The sequence below is a fragment of the Rutidosis leptorrhynchoides genome, chromosome 2 (assembly GCF_046630445.1).
Source record: "Rutidosis leptorrhynchoides isolate AG116_Rl617_1_P2 chromosome 2, CSIRO_AGI_Rlap_v1, whole genome shotgun sequence".
NCBI classification, from domain to species: Eukaryota; Viridiplantae; Streptophyta; class Magnoliopsida; order Asterales; family Asteraceae; genus Rutidosis; species Rutidosis leptorrhynchoides.
Window position 1 is genome coordinate 519,091,610 of NC_092334.1, and position 27,413 is coordinate 519,119,022.

Sequence of the window (27,413 nt, forward strand, 5' to 3'; positions counted from 1 at the left end):
TTGCATAATGATCTGACAAAAGAATGAACCTCTGACCAATCTCTCTACAATGTTGGCTAATTTTGATAGTTGAGTGGTTATCTTGGTTAAGTGAAAAATAAATGCATTGTCATAAGTTTAGATTTGTTTTAATATTGTCTCTTACTTTAGTTTAATTTAAATTAAATGAGTCAAATTTAGTTGTTGGAATTGGTAGTGTGTGACCGGTTCTTTTGGAGTTAAATGTGGCAAGTGGGAGAATGGAATGGAGTACTACTAGGTTGAAAGAGTAGGAATTAGATCATATTTTTATGCAAGTCACTAGCTATATAAAGCTAGTACTGGTGACGAATAAAAGTGTGTCTTTTGTTTTTACTATCTCTTTGTTTTCATATCTGAATACATACACGCAAGCCTTGTATTTCCTTGTTAAATTCACATTTACATTTCAAACCAAAGGTACTGAACCTACATTCGGTATCAGAGCTTAGGCTCAATCCTATGAAAGAAAGGCAGTGGCAAAGCATGCTGATAATTCATCAATTAGCAGTCAACAATAGCAATTCTAAAAGCAGTGTAACGCAAGGGGGTATTCAAATTGATGCAAATTTTGAGCCCTTCTTAGCATCAAAGGAGTAATACTTTAGAGAAATCTATATTTTGTAGATCATCCTACATGTCAGAGTATTTGACCCATTTACTTCATTCATATGGGACACTTTGGACTTTGGTTTATATTCAATGAGTCAAATTTAAAAGCACAAAATCAAACTATACAATCGCCTATAGTCTATGATTAATAACTACAGGCTCCTGAACATTTTAACAATAAAGTTTTTTTGAAGTTGGAAGTCATATAAAGCTCCCGAACCTTTACCATATAATGAGTGTTTGATGTCAGGTTTGTCATTTTGAGTTTTAAAATAGGTGTCAAAAGTTGTCGTTTTACAATGTAGTGATGTGGCAATTTTTAATTAAATATAATGTACTGATATTTACATGCTAACCAAGTACGTGAAAAGTCTTTGTCGGAGATTCAAAAGATACTCATTGCAAGACAATAATATGTGACATTATTCACACTATTCATGTTCACCTATAGAGATTAATGACACACTACCACAATTCTGGTCTAATACGGCGACACTATGTCGCCACATTAGGCACACATTTCGCCACAATAGACTGATTCTGGCGACAAATACGTCACAAAACGGTCGCCGCAATAGATGCGTCACCTTTGATATTATGCGGCGTCTTTTGTGCACACGGTAAAAGAAAAGAAAAAAGAAATTCTAAAATATATTTTTTGGCGACAAATTGCGGCGACATTTATTTTTCAAATAAAAAGAAAATTAAAATCTATTATGACGTCATCTATTATTAGCGGCGACTTGTGGCGACATGTCGCCACAAAATGCGAAAATTTGCACAGGAGGCAGCTGCTTTTCCTGCTTCCCACGCGAAAATGCCGGGTTTTCTTCCGGCATACAAAACCTGTTATTGCTCGTTTTATAACATGCCAATCAACAAACAAATCTAGTACAAACTAAGCGATTTCTAATAACACAAATTACAATCATTTAACATACGAGTTACAAACCAAATTGTTCAAAATATCAAATTCTTCAACATCCGAATTACTAACTAAAGTCTAAACACCAAAGTCACGCGCCAAAGATCCCTATGCACCATCGCCACTATCACCACATCCATCGTCTTCATCACTATCACCACATCCGTCGTCTTCATCATTATCACCACAATCGTCCTCATTATCCTCGGAATCAACATACAAGTAGGGCTCTTTTCCTTTAACTACCGCATCATAGAGTTTTGAGGTGTAATTCTCATGGTAGTGCTTAATTTGTTCCTTCATCTCCTTTCGGAATTTTTTTTTCCATTCTCATCATTATCTTCTTCTCATCCGCGGCCCGTAAAGCCTCAACCTCGTCCAAAGTATAATATCGTTTGCTTGTTTGGGTTGAGGATGTCGTGGATGTAGACGATGAGGGTATTGTCATACCAATACCTCTCCTCCAACCACGTCTTGCGCCCAAAGCCTCCATCATAATCTCTATCTCACTCAGTTGGGGCTTCTCTTTCTGAAGGCGTTGCATTGAAAGCTGCATAATTTCAACAAAAGAATAATTGATATAATTGATATTATATATATATATATATATATACACACACACACACATATATACGAGATCCGGTCAGGCCAGCGCGTTGCGGCGGGGATTTTCGGTTTCGCACCGTTAGAAGATAAGCAGACATGATATTGGTATTTACACTGACAGATTGACCGCGTGTAACTGTTGCCTGATTCCTCGACAGCTTTCATTGCGGGTGCGCATTTAGCAAATCCTGAGAAGAAAGTAAATATTTGAAAAAATGTGGTACATATCGTCAATCTGGGCAAATTAAAAGTGTAGTGAGACATGGGTTCTGTAATATGAAACATTAACATACAAATATAAATATCTGTATATAGCCATTAAATAATTGATCTATCACAAACACAATTGCTTAACGAAATCAATAGACTACACTAATTTTGACAGCGAAAACCTAATCCTAACTGTTACAAACACAAAAACTAAGAAAATCATAGATGCAAAAACTTACTTATAGTGTCATAAACATTACCTCTGGTGAAAGGGGTAACCGATAACGAATGTGAAAAAGTAAAGTGTCGCTGTGTCCCAGAACTGCAAGTGGATAACTGCATATTTCTTAGTTAGTGTTACCATCTATCTTTTACCAAGAATATGTAGCGTAGATGCAAAATGACAATCTGAAAGATTCGGTACCTGGTTGTTGCAAGTTTGATCAAATAAACCGTTTAGGATGCAGTAAGCAATTGTAATGTTATTGTAAAGTAGAATAAAGTTCAAAGACGATACAACAACAACAACAACAACAACAACAACAACAACAACAACAATACCCAATCCCGCGCAAGCAGGGTATGGGGGAGGTGAGATGTAGACAATCCTTCCTCTAACCTGGAATAAAAGAGGAGTCGTCTCTCTAACCACGAGTTGGGAGAAAATCCCACCCACCGAAAGAGAAAGTCATCCCCCTCTCTACTCCAGGGTAGAGAGATTGCTTCAAAGACGATACTTTTGACCAAAGAAACAAACAGAAACGACTATAGGAAAAAATTTACAAAATTGCGATTGAAGCCAAAAGTCACTAACTGCAAACTCGTATTAGTTCAGAACGTAAAACATATTGACGAAACCCGCAAGTGTTATCACCAATTGCAAAATCCGGATGCAAATCATATTACCAATTGCAAACTCACCAACTACTCTAAGGCCATGAAAAAATGTAAAACATTTTAACAAAAATTGAAATCGAAAGACACACTTACCAATTGCAAACTCCGAATAGAGATACTGAAACTAATCTAGAAGGTAATGGTTACGGTAGATATCTCCCTTCATCTCTTTTCGAGTCTTAAAAATCGTTATAAAGAGTATTAGTAGCCACTTTTTTTTACTGAAACATATTAGCAAACGCTTGATATGCATAAAATATACTTGTAGTAAACTTCAAATAAGAATCAACACATATTAAAGATGTTGCATAAACAATTGAAATATGATCATTTAGGAATCAAATACAAATACCTTTTGAGGTTAAGGTTTCAAAACATAGAACTGAAATTTTTTTATCATTGTTGCGTTGTAAATCTTGAAAAAACATGTTACCGAAATCAAACGTTACTACCATCGATACAGTCACACCCGTCCGCAGCAACGTCACAACCATAAAATCGAACGACGACGAAATAAAAAAAAAAAAAAAAAACAAATCTTGAACATATTACTGCATATATGGATTTATAAATTTACAACTAACAAAACATATACTGCATATCCAAAACATACATGATATAATATAAATTAAGTTCAACATAGCAACATAAATGCAGTAGGCTAGTTAGTAGTTTCAGTTGTACCCTTTTTCATTCATTTAGCCTTTTTCATTCTAAGTGCTCAATAATCCAAAATTACCAAATATAATAATTTCTAAGTTCAGAAATCAACAAACTTGCAAATAAATGAAAATATAACATATATAATATCACGGTTTTGCTAAAATCGTACAATTGAAAACGAAAAATCTAAAATTTCATATGATTTTGCTCAAATCCGAATTTTTTAGCAATAATCTTTAGAAATTGGAAGTTTTGAGAAATTGAAGGTTAGATGTTTACCTTATACAAGATTGTGAGGTGAAATCTTGGTTAGATTCGCGTTTTAAGTTGTAACCCGAGAAGAAGAAGAATTGGGGTTAAAGAAATGAAAGAAAAAAGGGTTTTGAGAGAAGAATTGCGGTTACAAAAATGAAAGAAAAAGGGTTTGGGGTCTGCTCAAAATTTTCATTTATTTTCCCTCTAGCGGCAAATGAAAATTTTCAAGGAAAATTGATGAAAAGTTTTCTCAAGTCTTTCTTATTTTATATATATATATATATATATATATATATATATATATATATATATATATATATATATATATAGAGGGGAGATCAAGGGATAAGTGGCATTTTTGGAATAAGGGGATAAGTAAAATGAGATTTTTATATCTTTTACATTAGAGCTCCAATTTAAAAAAAAAAATCCGTAATCTACTGACATTGTGTAGATTGATAAAAAAAAAAAATTCAACAGGAGCTTAAAATGCACCTGATGCATGTTAACGTTTTTTGAGGTTTTTTTTAGTTTTTTTTTAGAATTTAGCCCGATTTAGGGTTTAGGGTTTAGGGTTTACGGTCCGTAAACCCTCAACCCTAACCCCTAAACTCTAAACCGTTCATTTAAAAACTAGTTCTACATCAAAATCAACTTTTTTTATTTAGCCCGATTTAGAGTTTAGGGTTTCGGGTTTACTCCGTAAACCCTCAACCCTAAACCCTAAACCCTAACTCTAAACCGTTCGTGTAAAAAACTCATTCTAAACCCTAAATATAAACCCTAAAATCTAAACCTTATACCATAATATCTAAACCCTAAAACCCCTAAACCTAAACCCTAACTTAATTTGATGAAAATTTATGTAGAACATGTGCATGTTCTACATGCTGTTCTACATCCTGTTCTACATAAAATGTAGAACCAAGCAAAAAGATCAAAAATAAAAATTGTTCGACTACAAGAATTTTTGTTCGGTCGCATCCTATTTTTTGCTCGACTACCTTAGTTCTCAGAGTTCTCATTGTTAAAAGTTCTCATTTGATCCCTCTACTATATACATGTGTGTGTGTGTGTTAAAAACCCGACTATGTGAGCCCAAACAAGGCTAGATAACCCCAAGTTATCAACTCACTTCCAATGAACGAAAATATAGTGAAAAATCGTAAAGCTAGCAAGAATGATAAAAACACGAGAATTTAACGTGGTTATATTCAATGTTTAAACAGTGTTTAGTGACACTTTTTCCGGCATGTTTAAATGTCTCCACACCTCAACTATATATATATATATATATATATATATATATATATATATATATATATATATATATATATTGTCTTCGTCCTTCTTATCGTTCTATTGGTCGTTATCGTATATCACCACCACATTCCACAGTCATACATCACCGCCAAACTCCGCCTTCTTACATAATAATCACATTTCATCATCTTACATCACCACCACACTCTGCCATCTTACATCACCGTCTCATTCCGCCATCTTACATCACCGCCAAATTCCAATGTCATACATCACCGCCAAATTCCACCGTCATACATCACCGCCTCATTCAGTTATCTTACATCACCGCCACATTCCACCGTCTTACAACACTTCCTCCGTTCACAATCATACATCACCACCTCACTCCAACGTCATACATTACAACCAAATCCCACCTTCTTACATAACCACCACATTTCGCCCTCTAATTCCACAGTCATACATCACCACCGCAATCCACCATTTTTTAGATCACCACTGCATTATATTGTCATTCATAACCACCACATTATATCGTCATACATAACCACCTCATTCCACCATCGCAGATCATCACCTCATTCCACCGTCATACACTACCACATTCCAGCGCCGCATTTTGTTATCTTAAATCAATATGAACCAATTGCGGCGACATTTAGGGCGACATGTCGCCCCAATTGAACTAGCGCGAAACTTTCCCGCTACAAGGTAAACTTTTTCAGTTTGATGGGAAAAATTTAATTGGAAAGTAAATCGAAATTTTTTTTATTGCGGCGACAATAGTGGCGACTGGTCGCCACAATAGGGATGGCGGGAAACTTTCCCTCCACTTGTTAATTTTTACAATTTGGAGAGAGAGAAAATTAATTGGAATATAAATAAATAAAAAATTGCGGCGACTTTTAGTGACGACATGCCGTCACAATTCAATATTTTCAAACTTTGACCAGTTTATTATTGAGAAAAAAGAAAAGTAAATGGAAAATTAAGTTTGCGACGACATTTTTGGGGACATGTCGCCACAAAAGTTAACTTTGACTCAAGAAGTCAAGAAGTGAGGAATTTTTGTCGTTTAGCAGGTTGTTTGCGGCGAAATCTATGTCGCCACAAATGGATTCGTGGCAAAAGAACGAATTTCTTGTAGTGACATTAACGAATATATGGCAAACGAGATCATAGAATTGAGAACAACATCAAAAATTTACATTATCGCCGCCTGCAATTTTATACATCGAACCTCAGATAGGAACCGTTGATGACTACTACTTTCGAATTTAAGTCCGGTACTTTATTTTGAAAAGATTTTTTTTATTTGTATTTCTACACATTTGAACTTTTAGAATATTTTATTGTTTATTTGTGTTATCATAATTGAAGATTGTCTTAAAATATCAACATATTATAAAACCCATGAAATCACGGTTCTTTAACTAGTAAATGTTTAAAGACAAACACATAATCGTTAAATCATTCAAACTTCAAAGACTTCAAAATTCTTACTGTATTAAAATGTTACCAACTTTCACTTTGTCCAATTTCGAACAACTAATATGACTTTCTCCATTTAAAATCCGATTTTAACCGCAGAAATGAAATTGGACTGTTTAAAGAAAGTATTAATAGAGATTAATCCGGATTTTTGCAAGATTATTATCAGAAAGGTGATAAACTGATAATTATGCCTCTTGCAGAAATTGATAACTTTGGCTTGAAACATCAAGTCACATGACTCACACGCCAAATTTCTTTTCTTTTGCCTTAGGTTGTGTATTACATGTGTCAATATCATAAATGTAGAATATATTCAAAATTTTCCTTAAATCGGCTCAGATCATGCCCACAAAGGGACAATTTTGGTGCATGATTTTCTTCTTTTTGCTTAAAAACTTACTTTTTACAAGGATTCGAAGGTGTGACTTGCAATGGCACCTGTTATTTCACATGACAAGTAGTCACATGACTTCTCACCTTCACATCACTTACATCCTCTATATAACGACTCGAATACAAGCATAGAAGACACAAAACACAATTATAAGCTTAACAAATATAAAAATAGAGATTTTGATGTCCCTGCAGAGATCCTAGGAGACTATTGTTTTGCCGTTTGTACCTACAGTCACTATGGTGGTGCACTACCATGCAATGAGAACCACAGTAAAGTTTGAGCACTTATGGCACAACCAATTCCAAGGGATTTCATTAGTACGTAGAGACGTACCTAATGAAAACCCTTGGAATAGGATGTGTTATAAGTGCTCCAGGTAAACACGTTGTTCTCAAATACATGTTGAACGTCTATATCATTATAAACGTTAGTCACTCCTTACAAGATAATTTGTATGTGTCAGGTACTGAATTTGCCTCGTACGAGGGACTTGATCAGGAAACGTATCCATCATCACATAATGCATGTATGGGCATTCATCATGAGGAATAAATAATTAAGAATCTATATGTATGTGAGGTTTTCTTAGTTTGTAAGGAAATTTTCTATCAACTGAATCACATATTCAGGATTGCGTGGGACACCTATGTGTAACAAGATCTTACTGTTTTCGAAGAGAAGCTAAGGATGGAATTCGAATACTTACAAATAACTTAAGTTGAAACATATGGATTGTTACATTATAAAACATATGGATGGATTGTTACATTATAAACATAATATCGTTGTTTAACTGGACCTAACTTCCTCCATGGAAGCAACTAAATTATCAAACTTAGCCCCAGTAACTTCTTTCACAATCTTACCATGTTTGAGTATCTTGAAGGTAGGAACCACCTTTATCCCTAGCTCCTTTGCCAATGGCTGCTAATAAAAATATTAAAATTACCGACATCAAAAAATAAATCAATTATAATTAAATCATCAAAGAACGGTCATTAAGTGGGGCAAAAATGATATGTACTCGTAATTTGTAATTTCATCACTAAAATCCAGTTACAATTGGCAGTCAACGATTTATATCAAATAATAATAAGATTATAACTGGATATATAAAGGATTCAACTGGCATGATTATAAGAATTTTATCCTCGGACCTTGTTTTTCAATTATCTAATAGGAATAAAGGTGAAACTAAAAATTTAGTTTTTAGCCATAGCAGCCTGTAAAGTGAAATCTTGTTTTGTAGCTTGTACTGATAGCACAAAGTATACACGAAATTATATTATAACCGTACCTTGTTTTCTTGATTGCAGTCGAGCTTTAAAAAGACGACATCAAGATACTTCTCAGCCAATCCTTGGAACTTCGGAGCGATTATCTTGCAAGGACCACACCTACAAATTCAGATAATCAGAAACCATCTGATTTAGAATAACAATAATTACTGGAACGTGATTAAGTATTAGGCAATGTCAGAATTATAATAACCAAAATAAATATTTACAATTGTGTTGTGCAATATAAAATAATCAAGTTGGTAATTAAACAAACATTTACTCTTTCTATGGTTAATTTGCAAGATTTAAATTTAAGTTCTAACATAGATACTATACATAACTTTATGGATCATACTTTATTTAAGCTAGCATACATTAATCTCTTGTCGCTTTGTTATTTAAAGAGATTAAGCCAGCCATATAGTCATTCACTCCCTTCACAAATTACTTAATTCTTTCTTCCATGTTTGGTCTTCTGTATCTCCCATATTATATAACAATCATTAACAAAAGTAGATAAAAAAAAATAAAAAATCTTGTGTGGTGTCCATTGCAGACAAAAATCTATCTGAACTTAAGCAACTTACAAAGGGAGACACGAGGTCTGCAAAAACAAACAACTCCCGAACGTACCAAATAAAGATTTGGAAATTAGTTCATAAAAGCTTCTCAAGTACTTATAACTCAACTGGCAATGTATTTCACCATCTCTAACCACAATCAACATTCTGCTAACCAGTAGTAACCACTACATAAATATGGAACGTTTAGAGTGAAATGCAAAATGGAATCATCTTGCACTACCATATCAATCATACTAAACTAAACTTCCAACTTTCATAATTCAAGTTAGTTCCAAACATTAACACACAATCCAACAGTACCTGTGAATACAATAAACAATCTATACGTTTGACCTGGTCAAAGTGATATATTCCATAATCGAACACACCACGCCTTTTGTTAATTCAGCTAGTTCATTACACAATCGAACACTCATCACATTTAATAAATTCTACATATTCTTTCCATGATCATACAGTCTATACACAAATTAAGTTAATTTTACCAATTTATTTTATAATCAAAGACTCTACACATTAGTACATTACTCTAATTCTACTAAATTATACAGTAATTTATTTTTCTACAGGATTCTGTTAATTTTATTGAATTTGTTACATGATCAAATACTCCACAGATTTGACCTAATCAAACAATCAATAGCCACACTCTACAGGTTTTACCCGGTCAAACACAAACACAAGTGCATACATACATACATATACATACATATCAACTATATAAATAGCAGATAATGTAGAATAATCAATTAACCTAATGAATTTACCATTGAGTATACATATCGAGAACGACAGTCTTATCACCGGCGGCATTAACGATCGGCCAAAACGTATCCTTATCAACTTCCGTAACCACACCAACAACCACCGCCGGACCGGAAGTCTCCAGGCTCGATCTCACCGTCACCGTAGACCTAATTTTTATACTAGCTTTACTACTCGTTAAATTGACCGTCCGGTGACCATCTCCGACGATGGTGGAGTGTTTAGTCGGCCATGAAGAGAGTGATTGGAGTGAAGAAAGCGCCGGCGCCGGAGCAATTGGCCGGGAAATGTGATGAAATTGTAACGCCATTGTAGTGATTGGAAGACGCTAATCAGTGAGGGTTGGAAATGATCTTTTTGAAGAACATGTGACGGAGAAAGCTTGATATGTAATTTAAAAGACGGTTTTGCCATTGATGATGATGGATTTGATGCGAATATCTAAGGGTAGTTTGGGTATAAATTCTTTTGTGGTTAGCATGCAGCTTGAGAACAAAGTACCAACGAAATACAAAGAAATACAGTAGTTAGAGATAACTAGTATTGTGGGCCCCACGATGTTGGGGCAATTTGAAAAAAAAAGTAAGAAAGAAAAAAAAAAGGGGAAAAAAAAAGGGAAAATTGGTGAGGGTGGAGTTGACAAGTGGACCAATGAGGGATGATTTAGAATACACCATTTAGGGTGCGTTTGATAAAATTGAATGATTTAGTGCTGAATAGTTCATAATCTGAATGGTTCAGAGCCTCTGAATAAAGTTTGCTCTGAATGAAAATAAGCTGTTTGATAATCATTTAGAACGAACGATATGAACCGAGTAAAACTACCTTATTAACATGTTACATTAATAAAAAATTTAATATACTTGTTAGTTAAGTGATCAGGATATGATTTCACAACAATATTACAGAAAATTTAGGTTCTTAATGGTTAAGAGAGTGTTTCTGCTTTGAATGGTTCAGAGCTTAATTCTGAACCATTCAACACTATATGTCATTCAGAGGTCAGAAACAAACGCACCGAATGCTGAACGGTTCAGCATTCAGTGCTGAACCATTCCATTACAAGTTTTTAGTCACGCGCTTCGCTGCGGTTGAGAAGAATTTTGTTGTACATTACAATATGTTTTCGAGTGAAATAATTTGACGCTAATAAGTCATACATAAGCCAAAAAACAAAAGTCGATTTAACGGACCGAACACGTCTACATTATTTTTCTAAAGAAAGTTAGAATGTTTTTTTTTTTAAGATTGTAAAAAAGGTAAGAGAATAATTATGAAAATAACAAATATTTAGTATGTCTTTTTAAAATATTAAATTGAAGAAAGAATTTTAGGGGACATATTGGAAGATTAGAAAGTTAAAGGAAAAAAGATAAAAAATCAATATTGGAAAACTAAAAAGTTAAAGGGTTAAAAGTAAAATATGGAAAAGGTTGTGAAGTTGCCATGTAGACCAATGAAATGAGTGACTTTTTACACTAATTAGTATATATAGTAATGACATGGAGTAATGTATTAACGCGTGTGAAAGTGCAACATTCCAACAACATTAAGGTACTTATTTTTTATTCTAAAAATGTATTTTCGTCATTTTCTTGATGTTTATTCTTCACCTACCCTAGAAACTTTAAACTGCGAATGACAGCGCAGACGTTTCTTGCAATTTTTATTAGAGTCTCCATCGCCACCCATCGTCTCCATCACCACCAACCATCATCTCCATCAACATCGTCTCCATCGCCACCAAGGAAATTTTTGGAAAGCTTTATTTCGGTGCTTTGTTGCAATAAACGTTTTTTTACTTCGATTTCGTAATCGTCGTCGAGTTAACGCTCAACCTACGATGTAATCAATGAACGACTGTTTGACTTTCGAAGTGATTGCTAATGGTGAAAGGTTGCGATTTAATTTCTCTTTGTTTCTTGTGATTTTTTATCGGTGAACAAATGTTTAACGTTTAAGGCCATCGATGTTGGTAAAAGATTAGGGTTTATTTTATGTTTTTTTTCTTGCTATTCACGGTTAGTTTCTTGTGTATACTTAATTTTAATCGTTGCTATCCATCTATGTTATTTACATAAAATCAGTGTCACTGTTTTGTTTGTTGTCGCCGATTTTCGCAAGATATTTGTCACCAAAAACTATTATGTTGTCGGTATTTTAAATATAGTAACGACTTTGTTTATGTTATAGAATATGACTTTAGTATTGATACGATATATATAGTGATAGTGATTACAACCCCTAGAATGCTAAGAACCCCAACGGACCCAAGCCCACATATCGGACTTGGGACGAACCTATTATCTAACACTCCCCCGCAGTCCGAACGGCGAAATCGCGAAAGTTTGGACTGAAGATAAAACAGTTAATATTAAACAAGGAAATAAAAGAAACTTTTTTTGTTCTCTTGTTTGATCCACTGAATAGACTGATATTCGCGGATGTGGTTGCATATTGTTTGACTGCGTATTTCTTTTCCGTAGCGTTTTTCTTTTCTTTTACGACGTGGCTTACTTTGCCTAAGGATTGAGCAGTCTTGGGCATACAACTTTTGTCGACGATAACAGTCATCTTCAACGCTGCAAAAGTGTATTATTTTTTTTGTATTCCTCTTTTTTCAGGGTTTGGAACCTAGTCAAGTTATGCGGCTCAGCCCCACGCCGATTATGGTTGCAAAAATAAAAGCAATCTAACAAAAATAAATAAAAATAGAAAACATAACGTGATAGTATAGTCTTGAACACCAATTAGGATTAGTTGAATAATTAATTGATATTGTTGCCATGTGCTTGCATCACGAACAACTAAGGTTGCGACAGCACAATTGATAGATATAAATGGTGTAAGAACGGGGTATACATAGGATTTGGCTATTGGGTGTGAAGGTAGAGGCTGCTGCCGGATGTTTATTGATAGGTAGATTTAGGGTAGTAAGAGATGCTAACAGAAATATTTGACGGGTGGTCTAGATCGAGTTTCGGGATCAAACTCGGTCTGATACCATGTTATAGAATATGAACCCGTGAATATGACTTTATTATTGATACGATATATATAGTGATAACAAACCCTATAATACTAAGAACCCTAACAGACCCAAGCCCACATATCGGACTTGGGACGAACCTATTATCTAACAGTTTACAAATAGGGTTCATAGTCTCTGATGTGGTGTATATGATTTCCACTTTCGAACTAACTGTTACGAATTAATTTGTAAAATTTTGGGTTTCAGATTGTAACCATTGCAGCAAAATCTGGAAACTTTCATCATGAAGATGTTCTATGTGTGCTAATATTTTTTAGTTGCTTTTTTCAGCGTACGAAAGCTTTGATGGTGCATATGTGTGCTCCCGATTATCCCTTGGCAAGGCATTGATTAGTTGCAGCTGCCTGACTGATTACATGTGTCTGATGCGAATGTATATTAGACGGATATCTGATGATGAACATCTGTTAGTGCTTCTTGCAATAAGAAAATAAACGGATCATATCTTGGTAAGGCAACAAATGAGTTGCAATCATATGGTCATTCGTCTTCTTTTGCTAACAATTCTGACTACAAGGTTCTGATGCGTATATATTACCATTGAAAAGAATGGTGAAAGGCTTAATCAATTGAGATTGAATTTGATTTGTAAGGGTTTTAAATGTGAGATCTAATGATAAAAGTCAGTTCTTTGAGTCTTGCCATGAGAAAAACGAGTAATATCTTGGCGAGAGTAACGTATTAGTTAAATCCATGGTGATTCGTGTTCTCATGGTTGGAATCATATATATTTATCTTAACTTCAAAAGATTTTTTAAAATTTCAAAAGCCACACTTGCTAGAGTTTTGAAAGTAAATTTGGTGAAATCTAATGTTCCTGCTATTTGATCTATCAATCTAGCCATTGATTCTATCTTATTTACTAATTATTTTTTGATTCAGTTTATGTAGATTATTCGTTTTGGTATATGAATCGACGATTTTGTTTATCGAGCAGAAGTAACCATGTTAAGGGAGATATATTTGTAGGATTAATGTGCAAGGTATAACATATAACTATGTGGCCAACTTCATTTGAGCCTTCGGGGTCACACACATATACACCGAGAAGTCAAATAAAATATATATATATGATGTATATATATTACTCAAGTAACAAAATAGTAAATCGAAATTAATTCATTTACTATTCACCTGAATAGTAGATGAAACGAAATTAATTAATTTACTATTTACATGAAAGCGACATGATAGAAATTATTAATTATAAGTTACATAATATACCCCTAATGTATTTGAGATATACGACTTTGAAAAAGGAAATTACAAAAGAAGTTAAAACCTCAATCATGTTTACGCGTTTTAAAAATCAAGTGGTTTACCTCAATCATGTTTACGCGTTTTAAAATCAAGTGGTTTACTTTTGTATATATATATATATATATATATATATATATATATATATATATATATATATATATATATATATATATATATGATCAGGCTTTTGGAATGAGATGAACGAACATTTGAAAGTTATCTCATATAATAATTTTAGTTCCTTTTGGAAAGAAAGACGACTAAATAGTACGGAGTATTATTTAGTTGTTTCATAAAATTAATCAAGGGTTGATTAATTTGTTACTTGGGTTTGGACTAGCATCCATTGGCGTTGTTTGAAAGTGTAGTGTGGACTATCCAAAGAGACAGTCATACTTTTGATCGTAGGTTTCTCTCCGTTCTTCAAGAAAGGTATATTGTTAACTCATCTTATGATTTAATATTCATGACAATTATTATGGTGTAACTGGATCTTTGGGATCGTTAATCATGTGCATGTTTTATTAAATTTAAATATATGAATATTTATTTTTGTAAATGGTTTATAAAATAATAATTGACTATTATTTTAACTATCCGTTGCGTTTATCATATTTAAAAGTACACACGTTTTTCCATCAGTGGTATCCGAGCCGCTTTTACACCATCTTAATTTTCGTGTGACTATTCTTTAGATTTAGCTTTGTGGTATATTGGTGAAAGTCGAAACCTTTTTGGTTTTTAAAGTCAACTCGGTTGATCTAGACTTAACCTCATGACGCACAAATACGATTGAAAGAACATCACTATTTTAAATTGTAGATTTAATTATTATGGCTTGAATATTTATTATAATTGTTGATTGTTCTATTCCATGGTTGTACACATGCATTGTAACCATGGACAAACCATATGTAGGTTTTAATAATGTAGTTATTAATATTGTTATTGCACACATAACCCATAATGCCCCGACCTATGTATGATTATTGTGATTGTTGATTACGGCAATATTATGTCATGTTGATTATTTATTTTATTAGAAAGACCATTTTGAAGCCAAAGTTGTATTATATTTATTTTTCATTTTCATAGTATTGTATTTAAGTTTATTCTAAATTGTAAAAGTATTAGATTAGTTATATTTTTCAATTTTAAATAAATGTAATAAGATGAAGATTAAAGATAAAGATGCAACGTGGAGTTTGACTTAGAAGATGGCGAACAGGTCAATTTGACAACGATGACGTTTGTCAAGTTTTCACTTGATTCTTGAATTAAGTGAGAGCTACGATATTACTCTTAGTTTGACCTCTTGATCCCATGTCTGCTCATGTGATCAAGCATAGGATTATTGGGCTAGGCTATGTGTGTGTGTTGCATGGTATGGTTGTGTTTTATTTTTACGCATTTATTTTTAATTGTTGATTATAATGTATGCTAAATGTTTTTGATGAAAACATCAAATAAAACTAGTAACGAGTTTCAAATGTTAAAATTGATTATTTTAAAAAGTTAAACTCTAACGAGTTTAAAGTTAATTTTTTTTTTTGAAACTCAAATAATATATATGGGCGACATCTTTTAAAAATGTTTTAAAATGATACACAATGTGTATTTGTTATTTTTTATATAAAATAAAATAACAAACTAGACGCATAAATACGATCGACATATATAAATTTGGTTAAAATGATTTTTAACAAATAGTGTAGCGAATCTTGTGTGCATGCATTATTTGTGACGATCGCTCCAAATCCATATGGACGAACACGTCATTCATCAATTTCATTGCGAGGTATTTGACCTCTATATGATACGTTTTGTAAACATTGCATTCTTTTGAAAAGGCATACCATAAATGAATATTTAAATCAAAGGTTTTCGACAGCTGATGATTTCTACATATAGACAATCACCGTAAATAATAGTTTACAATAGTACTTCTGTTGACAATGCAGTCAAAATAAGATACATGGTGATGATTTGGTGAATGCAACGTTTCCTTGGAAAATATGCCATATAAGACTCCATGCACATAGCTTGTCTAACATATAAGCAAACAGCGGAAGACTTTTAGGGAACCTGAGAATAAACATGCTAACAAGTGTCAACACAAAGGTTAGTGAGTTCATAGTTTTAATGTTTCGTATAATCTGTATATAAAGGTGGATCACAAGATTTCAGTTGTTTCATCCAGAAACGTTTATCAAAATATTCTACAAGATTGAGCACCCTGGTAACTAAACTTTAACGTCTATATAATAAGTACCCCTGTTTTAACATACATGCAACCAACATGTACAATACACTCAAATAGCATACGTCTGTTTTATAGTTCAGGCTAGGGTTTCTATACCTGGAACAGACGGGGATGTCAATCCCTATGGATCCATATACCTCTATTCGCTCCCATCGGTTCTTATAACCGACAGTTACTAGTTACCAAAGCTAAGGGATTTTCGATTCAGACTCAGTGTAGAATTTAGTATGTACTTGTGTCCATTGCGTTTAAAATAAAGTGCATGTATTCTCAGCCCAAAAATGTATAGAGTAAAAGGGATCATATGAAACTCACCTTAGCAGCATATAAAGTCGTTCACCAAAATGTGACTGAAACTCGGATTACTAAATAATCGTAGATCTTAACCTAGAGAACATATGTTGGTCAATAAATGTCTATCAAGCTAGGTCAGGTCATAGTGTATCACAATCCTAATGCTCGAGATCAACATACAAAAGTTTATCAAAAGTCATTTCAAAAAGTCATTCTGACTTAATACTATAGTTGAATGATCATGGCAATCGAAACATTTTAACATTTCACATAGTTTCCCAATTCTTGTAAAATTAGTCTATAGTTTTTATAAGGCTTTAAAACATGATAAACAGTCAATTTTTACAATTGTTCAACAAAACGAGACGTGCCTTAAATAAGGATTCATTTACTCGGCTGGTAATATTTAAAAATCCATTTTATCAATCTCGTAAACAAGTTGTTTAAATCTTAATTGCAGATTCAAAAGCAATTTCAATTAACGTCAATCATAATTCAGTTGATCATATCTTTTAATCCGTTCATCGAAACTATTCGATATCTAAATGAAAAGTTATTGATTTTTTGTCAGCTTTCCAAAAACATGCATATCATATACCTTTTATCAGTAATATATGTATTTAATTCGTGATTCATCATAAACTGTTTAACGACGAAATTTAGCATACAAGCATGCCTAAACATATATACTCGAGCACTAGAAATGTATACACTATTAATATATAAAAGATAAGATATGATTGCTCACGTATCAATATTGTGATTCAATATTGCAGGAAAGTACGTAGACGCAACGGAGATGATAATCACTAGGTTTGACTTGCCAATAATACCCATGAACATTACCCATAACCTCCATAGTTATAACCCATAGTTTTCTTAGCTCTATCCCGCTCGAAAACCCATTTTTAAAAGTGACACGCTCATAACCTCGTCGTAGTATTTTATGTATAATACTAATTAATAATACTAATAATAATAACCTTACTAGTAGTAATAATAATATGAATCTTAATAATAATAATAATAATAATAATAATAATAATAATAATAATAATAATAATAATAATAATAATAATAATATAAATAATAAAAATATTGAGAGCAGAGGGAGTAATATATATCGGATGTATATGTGTGTGCACAAATGAAACGAAAACGTTCGAATTTAAAGACATGGCCTCATTTCCTCAGCCATGCGATCGCATGGTTCAGTAAGGCAAATTCCATGCGATCGCATGGATGCCTTTTCCAGCTCACAATCCATTGTTTTTATTCTCGTCGACATGATTTTATAATATTAATATAATATATAATTTATATAATTAATTATATATTATATTAAATTCATGTGCATAGTTGACTTGTAATTTTCGTTCCGATGACTAGTACGTCGTCACTCGACTTATGTCCCGGTTCCGGTTTTTCGAACGTCCTTTCGTACACTGAGAAAACTGGCACTTTACCTTTCGTGACTCGTACCTTTGTCAAAATATAGACTTAATCATTGATAAACTATGTCACTTGAAGTGTAGCTTTAATCAATTAAGTGTTTTGGTTATTTTCTTCTATAAATCATCGTCTCGTAGTATATACATATATATATATATATACACATTTTCATTCTAAAATAGTGTTTTACTGTAGCACAGTTACTGTAGCGAAGTTTTTTTACTGTAGCAAATAGTGATTTTTGAAAACACTGTAGCTTTTCAGGTATTGTAGAAATTCGAAAATACTGTAGCAAATTAGTGTTTTACTGGTTCATCTTAAACGTTTTAGTTAACTTATCTAAATATCAATCGAATCAATAATCGAATGTTACTATCGTTTACTAAATAACTTGAAATCATATATATATATATGTATATATATATATATATATATATATATATATATATATATATATATATATATATATATATATATATATATATATATATATATGCACATTAAGTTATATATATATATATATATATATATTGTTCGTGAATCTTCGAGAACAGTCAAAGAATAATTGATTACATGAATATTGTTCCAAAACTTTCGTTACTCAACATTACAGACTTTGCTTATCGTGTCGAAAACATTAAATCATTTAAAGATAAAGTTTAAATTTGGTCAAAAATTTCCGGATTGTCACACAGAGGCTATTTGATCAGCCGGAACAACTAACTACAACCACCACAATGAAACCACGAAACCACCTGTTACTCGCAACCTTTCTCTTCTGTTTCTACCTCCTTATTTTTTCTGATTTCCCACGTATTCTATTTCTATATTAATGATAATGATAGAATAAGTAATTGATGACGAATTGTTGTTGATCATGGTGGATTGATATTAATGATGAAACAGAAAAGATATAAATATGAATTGGGTTGAATATGGACACAATTTAGAGTTTTGTCAACATGGTTAATAGAATAATATTATACAGCTCAGATTATCAAAAGTGATACAAAGTGGAACCAAGTGAAAGTTTATGGCCGACCAGTGGGTTCTCCTTATCGATTTGCCTTTTAATTTTTCCTGGTTCTTGTTTTCTCTTCACCACTACAAAAGCAAAACCAACATATTAAAATTTCCTTTGGCCCATTTTATTTTGTTTGAAGATAAAGTTTAAATTTGGTCAAAAATTTCCGGGTTGTCACAGTACCTACCCGTTAAAGAAATTTCGTCCCGAAATTTGGTTGGGATGGTCATGGATGACAATAAGTATGTTTTCATGACTTATACAAGTTGAAAATTAGAGTTTTATCACCATTGAATAATATGGATAAAACAATCCAATTACTCGAAGCGTATGATCGAAATTATCGTAAAAGAGTGAAATGAAGGAATAGAGATTCGTCTTAATTTTTGACGTCGTAACGATTGATTTCCGGAATTTAAGGAATAGAAAATCTTCATATTCTAAATAAGATTTGATTCTTCGGGAATTAAGGAGATTAAGATATTCTTTAATTAAATGCGTACTCTGCCTCGATTGCTATGTCTGATATTTCACTATAAATTGACCTCTTCCGTTTCATTTATTTTCACCACTCCTATAAGTTTCTTCCTTATTTCATACTTCCTAATAGATTGTGAAAATGCTTAATCCAGTTCTGATTCTTGATATTTTCTTGGCTATCGTATCCTTCATTCTTCTTTTTCATCTGCCACCAGAGGAGGTTATTTTCTTCTACTATTACCTTGGAGTTATAGTGTTTTTCATTCTCCCGTGTCTTTATATTGCTATACGCATTGATATACATGGTTTGTAATTTCGGGGTTTTTATCGGGCTTTTTATTCTCCATTATATTTCGGAGCTTCATGCTTTTGTTTTCTCTACCAGACCTTAAGTCAAGCGGACAATGGTCCAGAATTCGTAGTTATGCATTTCGGAATGAACATAGTCAATGTTTAAAGAAAGAAATTGTAATGGCACGATCTTGATTTGTCAAATTACCAGAATATCCGAAAAAGACCGAATCATCAAGAAAAATATTTTCTTGATATATTTAGGGGTTAAATAGAATGAAAGAGTTATGTAACATGGTTCATGATGAGGGTATGATCCGTGAATCTTTATCACGTTCCATTAGAAATTCAACATGACTTACTGTAATATAATCACGTTGATCAAGTGTCATTATATTATACTAACTCATGCTTCAATTCCCAACATTACTTCAAACATCCATTTTTCGAATTTTTCAGATTTTTGAAACTAAAATAGTTTCTTTTATGATGTAACACAGATAGCGTGAAGAGATGAATGATTTCAGATAATAATAGTTATGAAGATATCTTTAGAAATATCGAAGATATTTATAATGAAAGATATGATGATATCTTAAAATTTCTAATATTGAATGATGATGAAGAAGATTTGTTCCTAAAAGTTTAGAGTCAGGAGCAAGGTATTCGTTAATGACTTCAGCAGACACTGAATCATTTGGATTCTTTGAAGGCTCGTTTAGTCTTTGTGATTTATCCACAGTCTTCTTCATAGTTTGCTCAATCCGTTTTTCAGTTCCAAACCTTCTCTTTTTCTGTGCTTTTCCAACACACTACTCTTTATCATCAAACTTTCGACTGTTAAGGTTGTTTACAGTTTTTTTTGCTGCTTCATCAGCATTTTTCCAAAATTCAAAGAACTAGTTTCGCAGTTTGGGGTATTTTTCAGAAACTTCACATTCGAAGTAAGTAAGTCTAGGAGATAGACATTATATGTATATATATAACTGTTGGCGTAGAATTGCTGTGAAATTCGAAATACTGATTGCTAATTCCCGAAAGTTGGTATGACAATTATTGTTACAAGATGTAGATGAGTACATGATAGGGTTTCAATGAGTATTATGATTTTTCGGAATGTCAAGGATCAATGAAGTTGTTGGTAAATTTACTGCTAATGTGGTGGGACATGAAAGGTTCTCCGGTAACAAAAATTTATATATCAAAGTTATAATAAGGTTAATCTGAAAAGTTGAAGTTGACTGGTTGGAAGTGTGGTAAAGCTGGATACTTTGAAAAGGGATTGAAAGATTATTTTCGGTAATAACAATGCTAAAGGACCTTGCGCAGTTTTGAAGTCAAAGTATAGCTTTAAAAGATGTAGAGATCTAAGAATGATGTCACTTGTTAAAACTTGACTTGGATTCTGTCAGAATATATAATTGAATTTGTATGAAAACGATTGTATATCGCTGTGAGTATAGTTAATAATTTTTGAATCACAGTTGAAGAATGTACAGTGTAACATATTAATTGAGAACTTATATATTTCCCGGGTATTACCTACCCGTTAAAGATTTCACAATTAATACTTTGTACAAAAGAATTTTTATTACCGTCTTTATGAAAATATATGTATGTATATTTTCTTCAGATGTAACACAGATTTAATGAGTTAATATCATATTAAGCTCATTTAATTTTCGGTTGGATTAGAAATGAATAATCTCTAAAACATTAAAGATTTCATAATCTTCGTGGAGTATTTTACTAATGTAATCAATACTTCGTTATTCAGTTTTATTGATATTTCCTCAGTGAATATGTTGGTGCTTATGGAACTCTTGCTAACTTTGCAAGGTACGAATGATGTTTTCTGGAAAGTTTCAAGTACATCGAAAATGAAAGTGTTAAAATCAATCATGTATTTGAATAATACACCTGATTTATTATGAAATGGAATCTATTAAGTCGAAGCAGAGATTATAATTAACGATTGTTAAGTCATTAACGAAGGATGTATAGCATATTAGTAACATGAACTAACCGAGTAGTACCTACCAGTTATGATTCACATGTAATAGCTTAGTACAAAAAGATTTATTTTGATTTCAAATTTCACACATATATATATATATATATATAAAATATACATATAATTTCTTCAGGGGAATTGAGTTAATACTTCATAACTCATTGATACAATATACACGTTATTGATTTGTGATGATGTTGGTGATTATGGAACTGGTGGAAATCGTGATGTTATAGATGCTGATAGTACTGACGTGCTGGTGATGCTGACGGTACTGTTGATGCTGCTTGTATAACAAGTCTAGCTTGTAAATCGCGCACTATTCCTGTCCGGGTTTCACTTTATTATTTCTATCTGCCCATTACTAATTTACAATATATAATCTCTAAAACTTTTAGAAACTACATATTCTCTGCAGAATATTTCTTCGATGAAGTTATGAATCAATACTTCATCATTTGTTGTTGTTGATATTCCTTGGTATCTATAGGGCGTATGACGTTGATGCTCGTGGGACAGATTGTGAAGTTGAGGTTTGCGGTGCGGTTGTTGTTGGTGGTGGTAATGGTACTGTTGGTGTTGTTGTCGGTGGTACTGTTGATGCCGGTGATGCTTCTGGTGCTTGTAACCTTTGCACCATATTCTCCAAAGCCACTACCCGAGCGCGAAGCTTGTTGACTTCTTCTATTACACCGAGATGATTGTTGGTTCGAACGAGCCGATGAATAAGATTCAGAATTTGAGATAGTATATTATCGTGAAGAGATACTCTGGAAATGAGAGAGAAAATAGTGTCTCGAACAGGTTCGCCGGTAAGTGCTTCAGGTTCTTCGCCAAGAGGGGAATGTGGTGGATGGAAGGGATCACCTTCTTCTTGTCTCCAATGATTAAGTAGGCTACGAACCCATCCCCAATTCATCCAGAATAGGTGATGGCTGATTGGTTGATCCATTCCGGTTACACTGTCTTCGGAATTCAGGTGAATATCCATATCGGAATAGCTGTCAGAGTTTAAGGAATTTGAACTAGATACGGGATCCATCTTGTATAATTAGGGAGATGATTTTTGATATGAATTAGATTATAGAATTTAGTTTGGTATTCTTCAATACATAATTTACATATGTATATATAATACCAAATTCCATAAATCACGGAGAAATTTTCGGAAGATGTCAGGAAAAGTTTACAGTAACAGATACGCTAAGATATGAATTTTTGTCTATACACTATTTATGCAATAAATGCAGGAAAACATGTCTAGACTTAAGAATGATAAGCATGAAATTTCAGACAAGAAATGATAAGCAAAACTTTTAACATGCAGAAACGGTCGAAGTCCAGACTTACTAATTTATCTTAACAACTATCAGTTAGACACACTATTGCAAGACCTGGTTCGCTAGGACCAATGCTCTGATACCAACTGTGATGATTGCTCCAAATCCATATGGACGAACACGTCATTCATCAATTTCATTGCAAGGTATTTGACCTCTATATGATACGTTTTGTAAACATTGCATTCTTTTGAAAAGGCATATCATAAATGAATATTTAAATCAAAGGTTTTCGACAGCTGATGATTTCTACATATAGACAATCACCGTAAATAATAGTTTACAATAGTACTTTCGTTGACAATGCAGTCAAAATAAGATACATGGTGATGATTTGGTGAATGCAACGTTTCCTTGAAAAATATGCCATGTAAGACTCCATGCACATAGCTTGTCTAACATATAAGCAAACAGCGGAAGACTTCTAGGGAACCTGAGAATAAACATGCTAACAAGTGTCAACACAAAGGTTGGTGAGTTCATAGTTTTAATGTTTCGTATAATCTGTATATAAAGGTGGATCACAAGATTTCAGTTGTTTCATCCAGAAACGTTTATCAAAATATTCTACAAGATTGAGCACCCTGGTAACTAAACTTTAACGTCTATATAATAAGTACCCCCGTTTTAACATACATGCAACCAACATGTACAATACACTCAAATAGCATACGTCTATTTTATAGTTCAGGCTAGGGTTTCTATACCTGGAACAGACGGGGATGTCAATCCCTATGGATCCATATACCTCTATTCGCGCCCATCGATTCTTATAACCGACAGTTACTAGTTACCAAAGCTAAGGGATTTTCGGTTCAGACTCAGTGTAGAATTTAGTATGTACTTGTGTCCATTGCGTTTAAAATAAAGTGCATGTATTCTCAGCCCAAAAATGTATAGAGTAAAAGGGATCATATGAAACTCACCTTAGCAGCATATAAAGTCGTTCACCAAAATGTGACTGAAACTCGGATTACCAAATAATCGTAGATCTTAACCTAGAGAACATATGTTGGTCAATAAATGTCTATCAAGCTAGGTCAGGTCATAGTGTATCACAATCCTAATGCTCGAGATCAACATACAAAAGTTTATCAAAAGTCATTTCAAAAAGTCATTCTGACTTAATACTATAGTTGAATGATCATGGCAATCGAAACATTTTAACATTTCACATAGTTTCCCAATTCTTGTAAAATTAGTCTTTAGTTTTTATAAGGCTTTAAAACATGATAAAACAGTCAATTTTGACAATTGTTCAACAAAACGAGACGTACCTTAAATAAGGATTCATTTACTCGGCTGGTAATATTTAAAAATCCATTTTATCAATCTCGTAAACAAGTTGTTTAAATCTTAATTGCAGATTCAAAAGCAATTTCAATTAACGTCAATCATAATTCAGCTGATCATATCTTTTAATCCGTTCATCGAAACTATTCGATATCTAAATGAAAAGTTATTGATTTTTCGCCAGCTTTCCAAAAACATGCATATCATATACCTTTTATCAGTAATATATGTATTTAATTCGTGATTCATCATAAACTGTTTAACGACGAAATTTAGCATACAAGCATGCCTAAACATATATACTCGAGCACTAGAAATGTATACACTATTAATATATAAAAGATAAGATATGATTGCTCACGTATCAATATTGTGATTCAATATTGCAGGAAAGTACGTAGACGCAACGGAGATGATAATCACTAGGTTTGACTTGCCAATAATACCCATGAACATTACCCATAACCTCCATAGTTATAACCCATAGTTTTCTTAGCTCTATCCCGCTCGAAAACCTATTTTTGAAAGTGACACGCTCATAACCTCGTCGTAGTATTTTATGTATAATACTAATTAATAATACTAATAATAATAACCTTACTAGTAATAATAATAATATGAATCTTAATAATAATAATAATAATAATAATAATAATAATAATAATAATAATAATAATAATAATAATAATAATAATAATATAAATAATAAAAATATTGAGAGCAGATGGAGTAATATATATCGGATGTATATGTGTGTGCACAAATGAAACGAAAATGTTCGAATTTAAAGACATGGCCTCATTTCCTCCGCCATGCGATCGCATGGTTCAGTAAGGCAAATTCCATGCGATCGCATGGATGCCTTTTCCAGCTCATAATCCATTGTTTTTATTCTCATCGACATGATTTTATAATATAAATATAATATATAATTTATATAATTAATTATATATTATATTAAATTCATGTGCATAGTTGACTTGTAATTTTTGTTCCGATGAATCGAACGTCGTCACTCGACTTATGTCCCGGTTCCAGTTTTTCGAACGTCCTTTCGTACACTGAGAAAACTGGCACTTTACCTTTCGTGACTCGTACCTTTGTCAAAATATAGACTTAATCATTGATAAACTATGTCACTTGAAGTGTAGCTTTAATCAATTAAGTGTTTTGGTTATTTGCTTCTATAAATCATCGTCTCGTAGTATATACATATATATATATATATATATATATATATACATTTTTATTTTAAAATAGTGTTTTACTGTAGCAAAGTTTTTTTTACTGTAGCAAATAGTGATTTTTGAAAACTCTGTAGCTTTTCGGGTACTGTAGAAATTTGAAAATACTGTAGCAAATTAGTGTTTTACTGGTTCATCTTAAACGTTTTAGTTAACTTATCTAAATATCAATCGAATCAATAATCGAATGTTACTATCGTTTACTAAATAACTTGAAATCATATATATATATATATATATATATATATATATATATATATATATATATATATATATATATGCACATTAAGTTTTGTTGGGATTTAACAAGTTCCATAATGTTTAAAACATTTTATGAATCATATTAAAGCGGAAGCATGAATATATATTACCAACTGAACTTGTTAATCTTTAACCATTTAAAGTTAAATCCCAATTAGGATCAAGTTGTGAAACATACTTACAAACTACAAGTAAGAAAGGGGTTTATATCTTCTCCAAGCTAGGTAGTAAATGATGAAGATGATGATGATGAATGGAGCTCCAAAAGTATGAAACCTCAAGTTGTTATGCCCCAAACTTTGCACCAACACCTTGCACTTTGGTTAGGATTTATTATCACTTGAATTAAACTTGAAAAAACCAAAATTTGAAACCCTTTTCTTCCTCTATTACCCACGGCCTGGATAGCAGCAAGGAGAGGATTTTGTGCAGTTTTTTTGGGTGTATTTTTGCATATATCACTTGAGAGAATGAGTCAATACTTGATGTAAGTGTTAGGCATGCTCATGAGGAGTTGTGTAGTATTAAAAGTAACAAAACAAGCATGTGTGGTCATTCTTGGAGTCCAAAATTCTGCCACACATGATGTTTAATAATAATACTTGTAAGTTTATAAAAGTTTATAAACTTGTTATAAACTTATGTATTATTTTGTTACTTATACATTTTATAAAACTTTTTATAAAATATAACACAATATAATCATTTAAACCTATAAACAATTATATATAAATTATCCAAATAATTTATCTCAAGTGATAATATTTTAGAAACCCGATTTTCTAAAATCCAAGTGTCGCGTATTTGTTTAATGATCCAATCGTTAAGATCAAATACGTATAAGGTGTCGATAAGCTTGTTATTGGCTATGACCCGACTTGGATCAAAACATATTAGCCACGTTAATTTAATATGTCTCTCGGGCATACGAAATACCTTCAATCTCCCACTTGCACGAGAAACATAAGAAATTAATGCAAGTGACAGATACCACCTAACGACCGTCCATCACCCCCAATATGTTATGACTTTGTGCCATTCAATAACATCATCCTTTTCGAGTTCCCATCTCGAATATGATTAGGTGAATCTTTTCATTATTTCCTTTCGTCCTAGATGTCATGTTAAATCCAAGAGATACAGAGTGATCACTCTCTTTTAGATTTAACTTTA

At 32.6% G+C, this 27,413-nt stretch overlaps 1 protein-coding gene and 1 long non-coding RNA gene across 3 annotated transcripts; both read right to left on the bottom strand.

Moving 5' to 3' along the window:
- Positions 1–2,637: 2,637 nt before the first annotated feature.
- LOC139892870 (uncharacterized) lies at positions 2,638–4,259 on the bottom strand. Its single transcript, XR_011774278.1, has 3 exons — positions 4,211–4,259; positions 3,362–3,489; positions 2,638–2,795 (listed from the first exon to the last, which is right to left on the bottom strand). It is a non-coding gene; the product is annotated as an uncharacterized lncRNA (long non-coding RNA).
- Positions 4,260–7,996: 3,737 nt separating this feature from the next.
- Positions 7,997–10,338, bottom strand: LOC139892871 (thioredoxin F-type, chloroplastic-like). 2 transcript variants are annotated; one of them, XM_071875995.1, is made up of 3 exons: positions 9,975–10,338; positions 8,641–8,740; positions 7,997–8,270 (listed from the first exon to the last, which is right to left on the bottom strand). In XM_071875995.1, exons 1-3 carry the CDS (start codon positions 10,280–10,282, stop codon positions 8,133–8,135), a joined length of 546 nt encoding a protein of 181 aa, XP_071732096.1. In that variant the 5' UTR covers positions 10,283–10,338; the 3' UTR covers positions 7,997–8,132. The 2 variants fall into 2 exon arrangements, with proteins under 2 accessions (XP_071732096.1, XP_071732097.1); XM_071875996.1 differs by having other exon boundaries at positions 8,046–8,267; positions 9,975–10,336.
- Between the last annotated feature and the right edge of the window lie 17,075 nt (positions 10,339–27,413).